The sequence below is a fragment of the Anser brachyrhynchus genome, assembly GCF_964034855.1.
Source record: "Anser brachyrhynchus genome assembly, chromosome: 29".
Taxonomy (NCBI): domain Eukaryota; kingdom Metazoa; phylum Chordata; class Aves; order Anseriformes; family Anatidae; genus Anser; species Anser brachyrhynchus.
The window spans coordinates 2565253-2579898 of NC_137722.1; the positions used below are offsets into that span (position 1 = coordinate 2565253).

The 14646-nt window shown below is 67.5% G+C and overlaps 1 protein-coding gene across 1 annotated transcript; it reads left to right on the forward strand.

Annotated features, from left to right (window-relative positions):
* Positions 1-163: 163 nt before the first annotated feature.
* RNF41 (ring finger protein 41) lies at positions 164-14438 on the forward strand. The gene is made up of 7 exons (XM_080570955.1): positions 164-303; positions 1861-2042; positions 9843-9955; positions 11118-11389; positions 12223-12358; positions 12630-12733; positions 13271-14438. The coding sequence occupies exons 3-7, from the start codon at positions 9866-9868 to the stop codon at positions 13620-13622; spliced, it is 954 nt and encodes a 317-aa protein (XP_080427081.1). The 5' UTR covers positions 164-303; positions 1861-2042; positions 9843-9865; the 3' UTR covers positions 13623-14438.
* The last annotated feature ends 208 nt before the right edge of the window (positions 14439-14646 follow it).

Here is a 14646-nt window from a genome sequence, read left to right on the forward strand (position 1 = left end):
CCGCGCGGACAGCGAATGGCGAGGCGGCGGGGGCGGGCCTAGGGGCGGGGCAATGCATCAAGCCCCGCCCACTCGCCGCCCTCCCCCCGCCCCTCGCGGCCCGCGGGGTCCGCCCCGACCACCGAGTTCCGGCCCCTGGGCGCCCAGAGCGTCGCTTCCGGCCGGCGGCGGGGCGGGCGCTTCCGGCGGGGCGGGGGCCGCGGCGCAGCGCGGCGGGGCCGGGCGGGGGCAGGAGGCGGCGGCTGCGGCCGGGCCCGAGCCCGCGGCGTCCCGGAGCCGGCCCGGTGCGGGCGGCGGCGGGCGGTACGTGGGTAGGGGGGTGGGGGCGAGGCCCCGGTACCGGCGGCGGGCGGGCTCCGGGGCCGCGGCCGCCCCCGGTTGTGCCGCGGGGGGGGCGGAGCGGGGCCGGGGCCTCTCGGGGCCTCCTGGGGGCTGCGATCGCTTCGTGGCCCCCTCCCGGTGCGGGCGGCACCGGGGAGGCTCCGGGGAGGCTCCGGGGGGGGCTCCGGGGCTGCCGGCGGGGCTCGGGGCGGGGGAACCGGCGGTCCCGGGCAGACAAAGGGCGGCGGGGAGCGGCCGGGGGGCTCCGGGCTCCGCGTCCCGGGGGGGCGCAGCGCGGCCCCGCCGCCGGTGGGGGAGGAGGGGGGGGGCAGGGAACGGGGGGGAGGAAGGGGAATGGCCGGGGGTACGGGGGCGTCGGTAACGGGGTGGGCGGAGGTGAGGGGGGGTGCCGGTAACGGGATGGCAGGAGGTAACGGGGGGCCGGTAACAGGGGGGAGATGGAGGTCAGGGGGGGCCGGTAACGGGATGGACGGAGGCAAGGGAGGGCCGGTACCGGGCTGTGGGTGTGGGGATGGACGGGGGTAAGGGGGGGCCGGTACCGGGGTGCGGGTGGTGGGAGGAGGTAAGGCGGCGGACAAGGGGATGCCGGTACCGGGCTGAGTGCCCGGGGAACGCCGGCGGCTCTGGGGCCCAGCAGCCCCGCGAGGTGCCCGGCCCTCGGCATCCTGCGAGCCCCGGGGCCTCCCGGTGCGTGGCCGTGTCCCTGCCGAGCACGGCCCGCGGAGGGGGCCCGGCACCGGGGGCCCCGTGCGGGCTGCGGGGGCTCCTCGGGGCTGCCCTCGCCCCGCTGGCAGCGAGCGCAGGAGTCGCGCGAAGAAGAAAAAAAAAACCAACAAAACCCCTTGGATTTGTGTCAGGAGATGCGAAGGTGGCGTTCGGGGAGCTATTTTTAGCGGGATTGCGTAAGGGAAAAGCGGAGGCTTTACCTCCGGGGCAGCCGTTCCCCGGCCTGCGAACCGAGCGGCCCCGCGGGCTGCCTGCGAGCTTCCCCCCCCTTGCCCCCCCGGCCCCGCTCCCCTTCCAGACGGGGCCGAGGCGAGCGGCGTTTTGGCCGAGGGCTGGAATTTCCGCGGCTCAGCGCCACGGGGAGGCGGCGGCGGCGGCGGCGCTCAGCTCGCCGCCACGAGCGAGGGCTCCCGGCCCTCCCGGCCCCAGCGGGGCTCCCGGGCTGCCCCCGCGGCACGGAGGGGGGCAGGGGGGTGAGAAATCCCTCGGGGCGCCCTCCCCGACCTTCTCGAGGGGATCCGCGACCCGGTCCGAGGCGCGCGGGGCTCGCGGTGCGGGCTTTTCGGCGTTTCTGCGGAGGTTTAGGGTGTTTTTAGGAGCGTTGCAGAGGTTTTGTTTTTTTTTTGGGAAACGCAGGTTGCCCTTCTCTCTTTTGTGCGGCTCTCGCAGAGGGAGAGGGGTTTTCCTCCGGGTCCCAGAGGGAGCTGGAAGGCAGGGCGCAGCCTTCCCGTTGGTTCTCACCGTGCTCATTTCTCCTTCCTTTCTTTTTTTTTTTTCTCTCCCCGTGACTAGATCTGTCCCGCTCGGCCTCGAGACTCCTGTGTGGCGGCGGCTCTTGGCCCTCGAAGAATGACAGCTTAAGCTGTAAGAGAAGGAAGGGGAAAAGATGGGCCACGGGGAGCGGCTCCCTGCAAAGAGTAACCCAGACCGAGCCCTGCCTCTTTACTGCTTAGGGAGGAATTCTGCCGCGGAAGGTAAAAATCGGGCGCTTTTCACCAACTTTTCTGATCCCCCCCCGCGCGGGCGGGCGCTGAGTTTCTCCCCGCGCCCGTGGAGCCCCAGACACGTGAGCGGTCGGTGTCCCGTCGGCGCTTTTATGGCACGGCGCCTCCCGGGCAGGGCTTTCGGCTGCCTTCCGCGGGTACCTCTCGAGTCACGGTTGTCTGAAAGCTTTGCTTCGGCTCTGTCACCGAGAGAGGTCTCGCTAGGCCTGCGCGCAGCCCCCGGGCTCGTGCCGAGAGGCTCCCCGTGCCCGCGAGGAGCCCCTCGGTGGCTGGCGGCAGCGTGCGGCCGCTCGGCCGCTGCCCTGGCACGTTCACCTGGGCGCCACTTCGAGATCTCGGCCGCGCGAGGGTTTGAAGCAGGCTCAAAGAGCGCGCTTCGCGCTCTGAAGCCGTTAAAGAGCCTTTGCTGGGAGGTAACGTCGGCGGGGAAGCAGCAACGTCTTCCCTAAATTTCGGAGAGTAACTGGTTTCAGAGAGTCCTGCCAAACTGGATTGAAGAACTGCCCCTGCCTGATCTCCGCAGCCCTGATTTCACTCGGCGCTCTCCGACGAGCCAGGCAGACGCTGGAATTTCCAGCGCGCTCTCTGCGCAGCCAGCTTCCCCGTGACTTGCGGGGAAAGCGCTTTGTTAACAAAACCTCCTGGTGAATCCGGAGCTCGCGGAGGCATCGCGAGGGCTGGCAGGGAGCTGGAGGCGACGCAAAGCGGCCTGCAAAAGGAGCTCCAAGTGGAAGCGAGCCCCGAGCCGCTCGGCGCTCCCGGCCTCCCGCGTGTTTTCTCCCTGGGCTTGGTGCGGGGCCAATCTCGGGGGCTCCGCGGCTTGTGTGGGCTCCCGGCGCAGGGAGCGGGGGGCGCTTCCTGCTGAGTGGGGCCCTCGCTGTTCCGCTGCGAGGCCGGGATTGTTCCCCAGCTGCGAGGGGACCTCTCGCGCCCAAATGGTTCGGAGCGAAGCAGCACGGTCCCAGCTGCGAGCCCGTGGCTCCTTCCACCCCTCCGGCGAAGGGAACGCGGGACACGGCGGCCCCACGTTTTGGGGGGGGTGCGGGGGTCCCGCTCACGGCGGCGGCCGCCTCTGCCGACGGGAGGAGCGCGCGGGGCCTCGCGGCGCGCGTCGGGCTCCCGCCTCCGGGATTTCGGAGGTGGCTTCTTCCTCCGGCCTGGAGACACGCCGCGGGCCGCAGCAGCGAGCCGCGCCGCATTCCTCGGTGACCTGTGGGGTTTGCGGGATGTGTCAGAGCTCCGGCGACAGCCGGGGAGAGCCGGCTGCGCCAGGGCAGCTGGTGGCGCGAGCAGCCTCCGGCAGGAGCTCGTACCCCGAGCCTCGGGACCTGGCGCGGCTCCTGGCAGGCAGGAGCCGCTGTCACAGGCAGCTCGGGCCGAGGGACGCGTGGGGAAGCGCCGGAGAGTGGGAAGGCTCGTCCGGAGCTCGCAGCAGGAAGCACAAAACCCCAGAGCTGTCTGCAGGCATCCTGCGCGCGTCCCTTCCCGCTGCCGGGCAGGGAGGTGGGGCCCGGGGCAGCCCTGCAGGGTCTCCGTCCCTTCCTGGGGTCTCTGTCCCCTCCTGCCGAAGGGGCTCCGGAGGAGGAGGAGGACGTGGCTGCCGGGGGAGGTGTGCCACGAGGGCTCCTTCCTTCCCCGACGCGGCGATGTGCTGAGCTCTGAATGCTCTCCCGGCCTTCCCTGCGCCGTCGCTTCCCCGGGGGGTTTTTGCCCGCTCTTTCTGCCCCTTCGGGGATCCCGTGCGAGGCGTCGCAGCCCGTGGGCAGCGCCGCGGCTCCAGCTCCTGAGCCCCGTAGGTGGGCTCGATCGGGCTGGGGAAGGAGGGAAGGGAAGCGGGGTGGGAAGCTCGGCGTCTCGAGGCCGGGCCGCCCTGCCAGGGCGTCCTGGCGAGGAGCAGGCCCTCGGCGTTCCCGAAATAACGGGGGATTTCTTTTAGAAGCCGTAGCCGTGGCTCGGCGAGCTGCGTGCTCCGAGCCGCCGTCGGAGGCACGGGCTCGCTGATTTCCCGGCGTGTTTTATGGGGCTGCGGGGCTGGCAGGATCGGCCGGGTCGCCGGCACCTCGGTGCTGCGTCCTGGCCCGAGCCCTGCCCCCGGTGCTCCCGGTCACCCCGCGCCGCTGGAGGCGAGCACGTTCGGCCCCGGAGCTGGGGAGAGGTCAGATAAAAGCCGTGTGGTGCTGAGCCCCCGCTGGAGCCGGGGGGCTGCTGGGCGCTGGTTTTATGGCCCAGGGGGTGCGGGTGATGCCTCCCCGACAGAGCGGCCCTGGCTGCTTCTTCCCAAAGGTTTTCCTCCTGCTTCCCTTCTCCCCCGCTGCTGCTTTGGATTTGCCGGGTCCCGGCTCGCGGGCGCTTCCCGATTTAGGAAAAGGGATTTTTTTTCTCTGTTTTTTTTTTCCTTTGGGATGTTTTTCTCTCTGGACATGACCCAGTGTCGGAGAAGAGCCACGCGGGAGGAGAAATCTTTAAGGAAAGAGCCCTGAGATCGGCGCTCTCGACGCTGTTGGCTTTTAATTAAAAACGTTAGTCATTGCTCGCTGTGCGTTTCGCCTGTGGCCTCTCGGATCAAAACAGCAGGCACCGAAACCGTGTGGGTCGCGGCCAGTGCTCGCTGAAGTCCCTGCTGATCGGTTAAAACGCTTTGAAGGAACACCCCCGCGGACGAGAGGCTCCAGGCCCTGGGGGATGTTGATTGCTTTAGGTGCGGGAGCGCCGCGGCGGGCGCGCTGAGCCCAGCGGGTTCTGTTCCCGCTGAAGTCCGGGGAAGCACCGAGCTCCCGCACGCGCCCGTCGTTAGGAAGCGAGAATCAGGACGCTCGTCAGCGTTGCGTAAATCGATCCCGCCCCACTCCTGCTCCTTCCGTGGTCCTTCCCTCAGCTGGAGGCGAGCGCGGGGCTGCGGGGCTGCCGCCTCCCTCATCCCCCACACGGAGCTTTGGGGACCGGAGGATTCCTGCGCGTGGGGCGTGAATTGCCCCCAAATTCCCCGTGCCCGGGGAGCCGGCAGCGATTAGAGGCCCCGCGCGGTAGCGCCGGGGAGAAGGGAGCACGTCGCGTTGCAGCTTCATCTCCGACGGCTTTTTTTGGAGGAGAGGGAGCGCGGCTGCTCCGTGCTGTCGTTAGCGTGAGGTTAATTACCCACATGGTGCGCGGGCAGAGCAGGTGGCTTCTGTCGGCAGCTCCTCACCGGCTGGCTCCTGGCGGGGGTCTCACGTTGGGCAGGTGCGGCGACTGTCCTGGCCCGCAGAGACGTGTGCTCTCCTCTCTGCCAGCATTTATTTTATTTTAATTTTATTTTTTTAAGTCCGTGGCTCGTAGATGTCTCAAACGTTTTCCTGGGACAACCACGAAGCCGTGCGGGCTCGCCAAACGCGAGCAAAAGGGGGAGATGCGAAGATGTGAAGGCGCAGTCGGAGCAGTGCCACGACCCCGATGAGGTTTTGCCGTGCCCGCTGCAGCCCCCGGCCTCGATCTGTGCCGCGAGCGGGGGGCAGGAGCCGCCTTCGCCGGACGCAGCCCCCGGGGGCTGGCAGCCAGCTGCTGCTTGCCTTTGCCTCCTTGAAGCTTTCCAGTGCCTTCCCAGCCCGTCTTGGAGACCCCCCAGCGGCAGCGAGGCCGCCTCGGGACCCCCGCGGCCCCCGGGACACCCACGATCACCGGAGCGGCGGCTCCATGGTGGGCTGAGCGCCGTGGAGCTGCCCCCCCCTGCATCCTTGGGCTCTGCGCTCTCCCTGCCTGCCCCTCGCCCCCTGCTTCTCGTTTTATTTCTTTCGGCCCGCGAAGCTGATGAAATCAGGAAAGGCTACGAAAAGCGGCGCTGCTCATGGCGCAGGTTTCTTGCGAGCGACCCCGGCTGCGGAGCTGCCGCGGCGCCCGGCGGCCGCGCTGTGCTGGGGGCGCCGAGAACAAGGGGCTCCCGCTCCTGAGCGCCGGGGCAGGGCCCCCCCCTTCCCCCCCCCGGGCGTATTTTCCCTGCAGCGTTTGGTGGGGAGGCGATGGCACCGCTCGGGCAGCCCCTGCCCGCTGCTGCCTGCCCTTGCCCACGGAGCAGGCTGCTCCCTGCGACGCCGTGCCGCCCGTTGGCTCGGTGCCGTTCCCGAGCCAAAGCTGGCTCGCCGTGAGCCGGCCTCGTCCGGCGGAGCTCCTCCGGGGCCATCGGGCATCCCCCGGCTTTTCCGCAGCCACCCGCGGGCAGAGCTTGGCTCGGCTGCCCCCGGCTCCAGCGGCCCCAACGTATCGGGGCAGAAAGGAGGGGCCGCGGGACGCATCGACGGGCTCCCCCGCGGGCTTTTCGTTGAAGGGGGAGGGAGAGCTGCCCCCGGGGGCTTGGGTTTTGCTTCGGTCAGCAGAAGAAATTGCCGGCGATTGAGTTTTTCCTCGGGACGGGGGCAGTTCATCGTCGTGCTGGAGGGCAGCCTGATGTTACCGGGGGAGGCTTCTCGGTGCGGCTGCTGCCGGCGTGGTGGACGGACAGACGGACGGACGTGCTTCGGGCTGGAGGAGCCTCGGCCTCGCTAGCGGAGTCTGGCAGGTGTGCCAGGCACCGAGTGAAGCCCCTTTTTGCCCCAGTTTTGCCCCAGACTCGGAACACGGGTGTGATGCGTCAAGTGTGTAGGAACGGGTGTCCCCGTAACCGGAGCGGGGGATTGGCGGCGCCTGCCCGCCTTGCCCTGCAGCCCCCCCATTTCCCCGTGTCGGGGGGGACAGAGCGGCACGGGTCCTTCCAGCTGCCTTCCTCATCTCCTCTTCCTCCTCAAGGGCACGTTGGGAGCGGGCCCTGAAGGACCTCTGTCCCCCAGGGGGGCGCTGGGAGGCCAGGGGTAAGGGTAGGGACTTCGGAGTCCTTCTGACTTGTTCCCCACCGATCCTCTGATCCTGTCGGTCTCCAGGCTGGGCAGCGTGCGGAACGGGAAGCCCCCGGGGGCCGGGGGGGTGATGATCTGAGAAGGCGGACTCAGGGCAGCAGAGGGAGGTGGGGAAGGTCCCCGCGTTTTGCTGTCATTTGGGCCGGAGCCCTGTTCTGTGACCGGCCTCTGCTCCCTCCTCGCTCCCTGCCCGGCCCCAGGGAGGCCGCTGGTGCTGGGGTCAAGGAGCCGCGTGCCGTTTGGCGAGGGCAGGAGCTTGTTCGGTAACCGGCCGCAATCACGGGCGGCGGGGTGTCGTCGCCTTGCTCTGGGGGTGGGCTTCTCCGGGTTCCCACCCACGCTTCTCTGCTGGGTCTTCTCTTGGCCGTGCTGCAGAAGGTCTGGCCCGACGCCGTCCCGGGGTTAGCCCTTCCAGGAGAGGTACCGAAGCTCCTCGTGCCGGCTCCCTGCAGCCCGTGAATCATCCTTCCTGCCGAGCAGCTCCATGCAAGCCGGGCTTGCTCACGGTAGCCACCCGGCACCTTCTCCGGGGCCGTCCTGCAGGTTGCTGAGCCCAGGCGAGGGTGAGTGCGTCCGCCCGTGGCCCCGGGGGGCCGGGTCCCCGCCTCACCTCTGGGTCTGGCGGGAGGAGGCCGGGCTTCCAGCTCCTCCTCGCCCGAGTGCTGCCGATGCTTTCAGCTGTCCTGCCTCGTGGCAGGAGCGGGTGCTCCTTGCCGCTGCGTGCTGGCAGAGCCCACAGGAGGGGGGAGCGGCGGGGGCAAGGCACGAGAAGAATTCGGAGGCTCCCAGGCTCGTGCAGGTGCTGGAGGAAGGTTTGCTGGGGCTTCTGTCTGGCAGGCGGCACAGCTGCATCTCGGGAGTCCGTGTTTCACCCTCTGCTCCTCTCTACCCGCGTGGACGCGGGGGCGGCCGCATCCTGCCCAGCTGCTTAGGCTGGGCCTCGGGGGCCCCGGAGGCCGGAGCTGAAGAAAGCCGAAAGAAGAAAGCGAGCTCGGCTGGGGCCGGCCGTGGTCGTGCTGGCGACAGGGTCTTGTGCAGCTCCCCGGGGGCACCCGGATGCCCATAAGGGCCCCGGCGTCCTCGGAGCTGCCGGCGGGCTCAGAGCCGCCGTGACCCTGGAGCCACGAGGACGCCGAGCGTCTCCCTTACCAGGAGAGGCTGAGGGAGCTGCAGCTCTTCAGCTCGGGGAAGGGGAGGCCGAGGGGTGACCTCATTCAGGAGGTCCCCCCCTAAATACGAGACACAGCTTGTTCACGGGGGGGGTGGCAGGGCACGGGACAGGCTGCCCAAGGGGGACGTGGAGTCCCCTCTGGAGACATCCCAGACCCTCCTGGGCGCGTTCCTGCGTGACCTGATCCCGGTGTGCCTGCTCTGGCAGGGGGCTGGGGCTGGGTGGACTTCAAGGTCCCTTCCGGTCCCTAAAATCTGGGGTTCTGTGGAGCGGTCGCAGCTGTGCCGTGCAGCCCCCCCCGATGGGTGGGGGGTGGGGGGCAGCAGGTTGCGGGGTGCTGTGCTGGGCCCCCCACATCCGTCCGCCCTGCCAGTTGGTTTTAACCCCACGTGAAGGCGTCGGGGGGGCTGGGATGTGCAGTGCGAGAGAGGGAAGGGATTTGGGTCCCCCCCCAGCATCCATCCAGGGCCGTGGGAAGGTTGGGGAGCAGCCGTTGGCGATCCGCTCTGCTCTCCCTCCGGGCCCCCCCGGAGCCGTTAATCCCGTTATCTGAATCGCAAACCGCCCCGGGGACTTCCCCACCCCAGCCTCTCAAAGGAGCCTTTTGTCTGTGCTTGCTCTGCGGAAGGGAAGAATCCGTCCCCGCGTGGGGCCGACTTCCCCGGGGGGGGGGATTTACCTGCCTCCCCGATTCCCTGCGAGTTGATTAAAGCCCCCGCTTTGTAGCCTTATGTCTAGGGGAGGGTCCCGAGGGCCGGCCACCGTGCGACCCGTTACCCGTGGCCCCCCTCCACGTGTCCCCCTGCTGCTCCGGCCACAAGCAGCTCCTCGGGGCCGTGGCATCGCGCGAGCCCCTCGGCCGGGGGTCCGGTGGGAGCCCCAGCGGGGCGAGCTGCTGCTGGTGGCACTGCCGTGGCGGCTTCAGAGCCTCGGTGCCCCCTCGCTCCCCTCGCCACGCACCTGGCTCGCGGCTGCCCTTTGTGTCGGGGTGGGGACGTGGATCTGCGCGGCCGCGACCGTTTGCCGCCGACTTTGATGTTGGTGGGGTGGGAGGGGAGCTGCTGGCTCCCTGGGGACGAGCTGCAGAGGAGCCGGAACCGCCGGGGTGCTGGGCGCAGAGCTCAAGGTCGCCCCGCGGCAGGCAGGCAGCGCGAGGTGGCAAATGGCAGGGTCGGGATGGGGCCGTGGGGCTGCTCCCGGGGCCGGTCCCGTTGCTGCATGCCCCCCAACAGCTCTGGGGGGTTTGGGGGGGCTCCCAGCCGAGGTCACGCTCTGCTCTGCGCTGCGTCGGCTTGGCCAGGTGGGAAAACCGCCGGAGGTGGTGGCGAGGAAGACGCCTGCGCTGGGCAGGCGGGTGCCGGCAGTGCCACCGTCCCCAGGGCTCCCCTGCCCCCCCGTGACAGCCCAGCGCCGTGCCCAGCGCCGTGCCCATCCTTGGTGCTGCCTCTGCGCTGCCTTCCCCTCTGCACACCGAGCAGGGCTGCGCAAAAACGAAGCCCGACAAGCGGGGAGGCCGCGGCGGGATCAGAAATAAGGCGGGTGGGAGAGACGTGGCGCCAGCAGCGCGTCGGGACGGGCGTCCGGCGCAGCAGAGCGGGGCCGCGAGCTCCTGCCACGGCCGGGTCTGCTGCGCTGGGTGGAGAAGGCAGGGATTTGGGAACCGGCGCATTGTGAGCTCCGTCCGGGTGCCGCGGGATGCCCGGCTGCTCCTCACCGGCTGTCTTCTTCCCTCCGCAGGGTTCTGGCGTCGGTGATGAGCAATGGGGTATGATGTAGCACGGTTTCAGGGGGATGTTGATGAAGACCTTATATGCCCCATCTGCAGCGGGGTCCTGGAGGAGCCAGTTCAGGTAGGTTTCCATCTGAGCACTGACAGCGGCTGCTGAAAGCCTCCGGTTGCAGCTCCAGACTTGTAGAAGTCTCGATCCACACGCACGGTGGTGGCACCACGCACGGCGTTAGGTGGGCTCCATGGGTCCTTCACTGTCCTGGGGATGCCACGGGTAAGGAAGCAGCAGCGGGGGCCAAAAGCCTGCGGTCGTGTGAGCGCTGGGGGAAGCACGCCCAGTGCTGGGTTCGGGGGATGCTGAGCAAGGAGGCGTGAAAAGGGGGAGGGAGGGGTAGCTCAGAGCCTGCACAGCCCCCAGCCCTGGTGCCGCTGGCTGAGCGGAGCTGGCTTCTGCGCGGACTCGGTGCCCTGGCCCCTACCCTGCCCTTCAGGCTCCGTTTTCTGCCAGAGGCGTTGCAGCACCAGCAGAGCTGTGGCCGGGTCGAGTAGCTTGGCACCCTCTGCGTAAATCCTGCCTCATTCGAAATAAAAAGGATTCAAATAGGACTAATCTGCTCTGAAACTTGTGCTTACTGCAGCTTCGCGACTCACTAATGACCCAAATCACAAGAGCTGGGACTCGTGGCGGGCTGCCCCACGGGGATCCCGGCGAGGCCGAGGGCTGCGGGGCGAGGCTCAGCCTGTGCCCACGGGCTGGAGCACGCAGCGCTGCGACCTGTTGGAGCTAAAGCGGTGCTGGCACCTTCCAGCCATGGGGATCTGTGGCGTCAGAACAAGCTTTGATTTGAATAAAAATTCAAAAATAAAAGAAGTCAGCGTGTGAACACGATCACAGGCCGTCGCACAGGAGGGAAAATCCTGGCTCAACCAGATTTAAATAAATCTGCTTTTGAGAACGTGCTGCCTAAAGCTCCCTGTTCCCAGGGTTTTCTCACGCGCCGAGCGGCCTCTCGGCTGGGTACCAGCCTCCTGGAGCCGTAGCTGGGCTCAGGACTCCCTCCTGACCAGCCTTGCTTTGAAGGCAGTAAATTCCCGGGCTCTGCCCCCTCCCGTTTCTCCCTGCCGGGCAGATGAACCCAGGCAGCGGCCACCCAAAAGAGGGGCGGGCGGCCCTGCCTCACGGTTTAAGGTGCTTTCCTCTGCTCGAGGTCTCCTTCCAGACGTGGGCCGGCGAAGGCCAGGTCCAGGTAACGCGGGGCTCTTCTCTGCTCCTCTCCCGGCAGGCTCCTCACTGCGAGCACGCCTTCTGCAATGCCTGCATCACCCAGTGGTTCTCCCAGCAGCAGACGTGCCCCGTGGACCGCAGCGTGGTGACGGTCGCCCACCTCCGCCCCGTCCCGCGGATCATGCGTAATATGCTCTCGAAGCTGCAGATCACTTGCGACAACGCTGTTTTCGGCTGCACGGCCGTGGTGCGGCTCGACAACCTGATGTCTCACCTCAACGACTGCGAGCACAATCCAAAGCGCCCGGTGACTTGCGAGCAGGGATGCGGGTGAGGATGGCCTCCAGGTGCTGGCCCGGTCGCGGCGCGGCGCGGCCGTCTCCTCCCTCCGTACGGCCAGTGCAGGAGGACAGGGGGAGGGCAGAGCGAGGGTGACAGCCTTGGGGAAAGGGAAGGAAAAGGGAAAAGGGAAGGAAAATGAAAAAGGGTTACGGAGCCTGGTTCTGCTCTTCACGCCCCTTTGCCCCGTGCGTGCTGAGCCCTGGGGGCAGCAGGGCCGTGAAGGCCGAGGCGCTGCAGAAGGGAAGGATTTTGAGCCAAACCCATTTTCCTTTTAAATCTGGTTCAAAGTCCTCAGCTCTTCAGCTTGTCGCCGGGGCTCGGGTGTTGGTTGGCTTCTGGAAACCGGGTGCCGGGGCCTTCGTAAACCTGCCCAGGGCCGTTCCAGCCCGGGACAAGCTCCAGCGTCAGCTCTGCTCCCTCCTGCGAGTCGCTGGGAGCAGTGGGTGGCTGGTCTGGCCTTGGCACGTGTGCTCCCGGTGCCGATACCCTTCCCACTCCCGTGCTGTAAGCATCCAGCCGGGTGCTGGCTGACTCTTGGCTCGGAGGTGATCAGATCTCTTAGGACGGAGTCAGACGGGGTCGGGCTCATGGCTGCCTAACCCCGATCACCTGGGAGGAGAGAAGTCCCACTGCCTGCCGGGCTGGTGGGGGTTTGTTCCCGTGGTCCTCCCCTCCTAAACCTCTCTGCCTGGGCTTCTGGGCCTCTTGGCGAGTCTGCAGAGACTGATTCGTTCTGGAAGTTGGTTACGTGCTTGTGCCAAGTGCTCTGGTGCGTAACTTTCCCTAATGTGGGGCCTCCACCTTTCTGTAATGCTCTGCAGCTTGGAAATGCCCAAAGATGAGCTGCCGAACCACAACTGCATCAAGCATTTGAGGTCCGTGGTGCAGCAGCAGCAGACGAGGATCGCTGAGCTGGAGAAGACCTCAGCGGAGCACAAGCATCAGCTGGCGGAGCAGGTGGGTCCGAGCGGGCCGGGGGCAGCCGCGCGGCGGGACCCGAGTGCTCGCGTCCCCCCCCGGGAAGGGTCGGGCTCAGCCACGTGGGCAGCAGCCGCCGCAAGCAGTTTGTGCACAGCGTGCCCGAGCTGAGAGCCTCCGGCTGCGGGGAGGGAGCTGAGCTGAGGGGCAGGGGCGCGTTTAACTCCCCGACGGGCTGGGGTCTGCGCTCGTGACCTCAGCTGCAGCCCTGGTGCCCGCCCCAAGCCCCGTCGTGTTCTTCCCCTTGCAGAAGCGGGACATCCAGCTGCTCAAGGCCTACATGCGAGCGATCCGCAGCGTCAACCCCAACCTGCAGAACCTGGAGGAGACCATCGAGTACAACGAAATCCTGGAGTAAGCGCTGCTTCCCGCTGGTCTGGTCGGGTGGGAGCAGGGGGTGAGCGGCGCTGTGGCTCAGCCAGCTTGCTGACAGGTCTGAGGGGAGGGGAGGCCTGCAGGGGCCAAGGTGCTGTTAGAGAAGAAAAACGCTTCGCGTGCCTTCCCATCGCAGAAGCGAGGGGCGGTTGCGGGGTGTTTGTGCCGGGGAGCGGCGCAGAAGCTGTTTGCACAGTCAGGTCCTGACCTTTTTTATTCTGCCACCTGCATCCTGTCCAGGAGCAGGAAGCTGCCAGATTCCTTTCTCCTTCTGAGAAAGGCAGGAGGAAGCAACTCCTTATCTGATCCGTCCTTCCCCTCCCTCCTGGGAGGGAGGAAGGGCTCAGCTTGACAAAGCTGAATGCCACAGCTGGCTCCTGTTTTGGGGTGAGAACAGAGGGAAATGGGGCTGGCATCCCCCCTCCGCCCTCGCTCCTGAGCGTGGAGCAGACCGGCGGCAGAACAGCTCCTCGGTTTCGGTGGCGCTGACGCTTTGTCCCCGCGTCTGTCCCCCAGGTGGGTGAACTCCCTGCAGCCCGCCCGGGTGACGCGGTGGGGTGGAATGATCTCCACGCCGGACGCCGTGCTGCAGGCTGTCATCAAGCGCTCGCTGGTGGAGAGCGGCTGCCCCACGTCCATCATCAACGAGCTGATCGAGAACGCCCACGAGCGGAACTGGCCGCAGGGCCTGGCCACGCTGGAGACGCGCCAGATGAACCGGCGCTACTACGAGAACTATGTGGCCAAGCGCATCCCCGGCAAGCAGGCCGTGGTGGTGATGGCCTGCGAGAACCAGCACATGGGCGAGGACATGGTGCTGGAGCCGGGACTGGTGATGATATTTGCACACGGAGTGGAGGAAATATAAAGGACTCCGGAGGAGAAACGCTTCGTGCTGGCGAGGGAGAGGAGGGGGGAAGGTGGCGAGGCAGAGACTGGGGGGGCGGCGGGTCCCAGCCGCTGGTGTTCCCCGCTCGCAGACACGGTTTTGTTAGGGCACCGCTCCCCCCGCCCTCTCGCTTCCTAGCTGGAGTGATTAAACGCCCCTGGTAAACGCTACTTAAACACTTGGCCCAGCAGCGGCCGCACCGTGCAGCCCGTCCCTCTTTGCCCTTTGCAGATCAGCATCCCCCATTTGGCGGCTTTCGGGGGGAAGAGAGAAGGAGCAGCCTTCCCCAAATAACTGCTGGGCTCTTCAGCCCCCGCCGGGGTGGGGACGCTGCCCCCCCCCCCCCCCAACCGTTGCCGTACCTGGGGGGCAGACCTGGCCCTGCCTACGGAGAGGAGAGAGGCAGAGGGGGGGAGAACCTGCCCCGGGCAGGGACTGAGCTGCCCCTGTCCCCCCCCACAGCCCCCCTCCCGCCCGTGCCCCACCAGCTCTCCTCCAGCCTCGCCCCCCGCCCCCGATCCTGCAGCCCCCTGGCACCCAGGGGGCTCCCACCCTCCTGCTGCCCCCACCCATGGGTGCTCAGCTCGCCTTCCTCTGCTGTTGCTGGTGTTTGTCTCCGGACACTCGTGACTGTGGTTCTGTATTTTTTTTTTTTGTACTTCTCGCCCTTTTCTGGTTTGTATCCCACCCCCCACCCCCCCCGCCCCCCCCCATTTCATTTTTGAAGTACCGCGGACGGGCGCCTCGGCCCCTGGTCGCGTTTTCCTGGTTGGGAATTTAATTTATTTGCCTTCGTTTCGTTGTTTTTTTTTACCGTACTTTTCTCCTCCCGCAGCTGTGGTGCTGGCGGGGGCTCGCTCCCGTGCCGGGGGGGGGTGGGCGGCAGGGGGGGGCACCGCGCCAGGCGGGGGTGGAAGCGATCGGTAATAAACGCCCTTCTCGTTGCTCTACCCCTGGGCTCGGGGTCTGCGTCCGCTCCCGGGGGTCCCAACCTCAGCACCCA

Coding starts and splice junctions, on each gene's coding strand:
- RNF41 (XM_080570955.1), top strand. CDS start 9,866: ATGGGGTATGATGTAGCACGGTTTCAGGGGGATGTTGATGAAGACCTT. Junction 9,956..11,117: donor TCCTGGAGGAGCCAGTTCAG/GTAGGTTTCCAT, acceptor CTCTCCCGGCAG/GCTCCTCACTGCGAGCACGC. Junction 11,390..12,222: donor ACTTGCGAGCAGGGATGCGG/GTGAGGATGGCC, acceptor AATGCTCTGCAG/CTTGGAAATGCCCAAAGATG.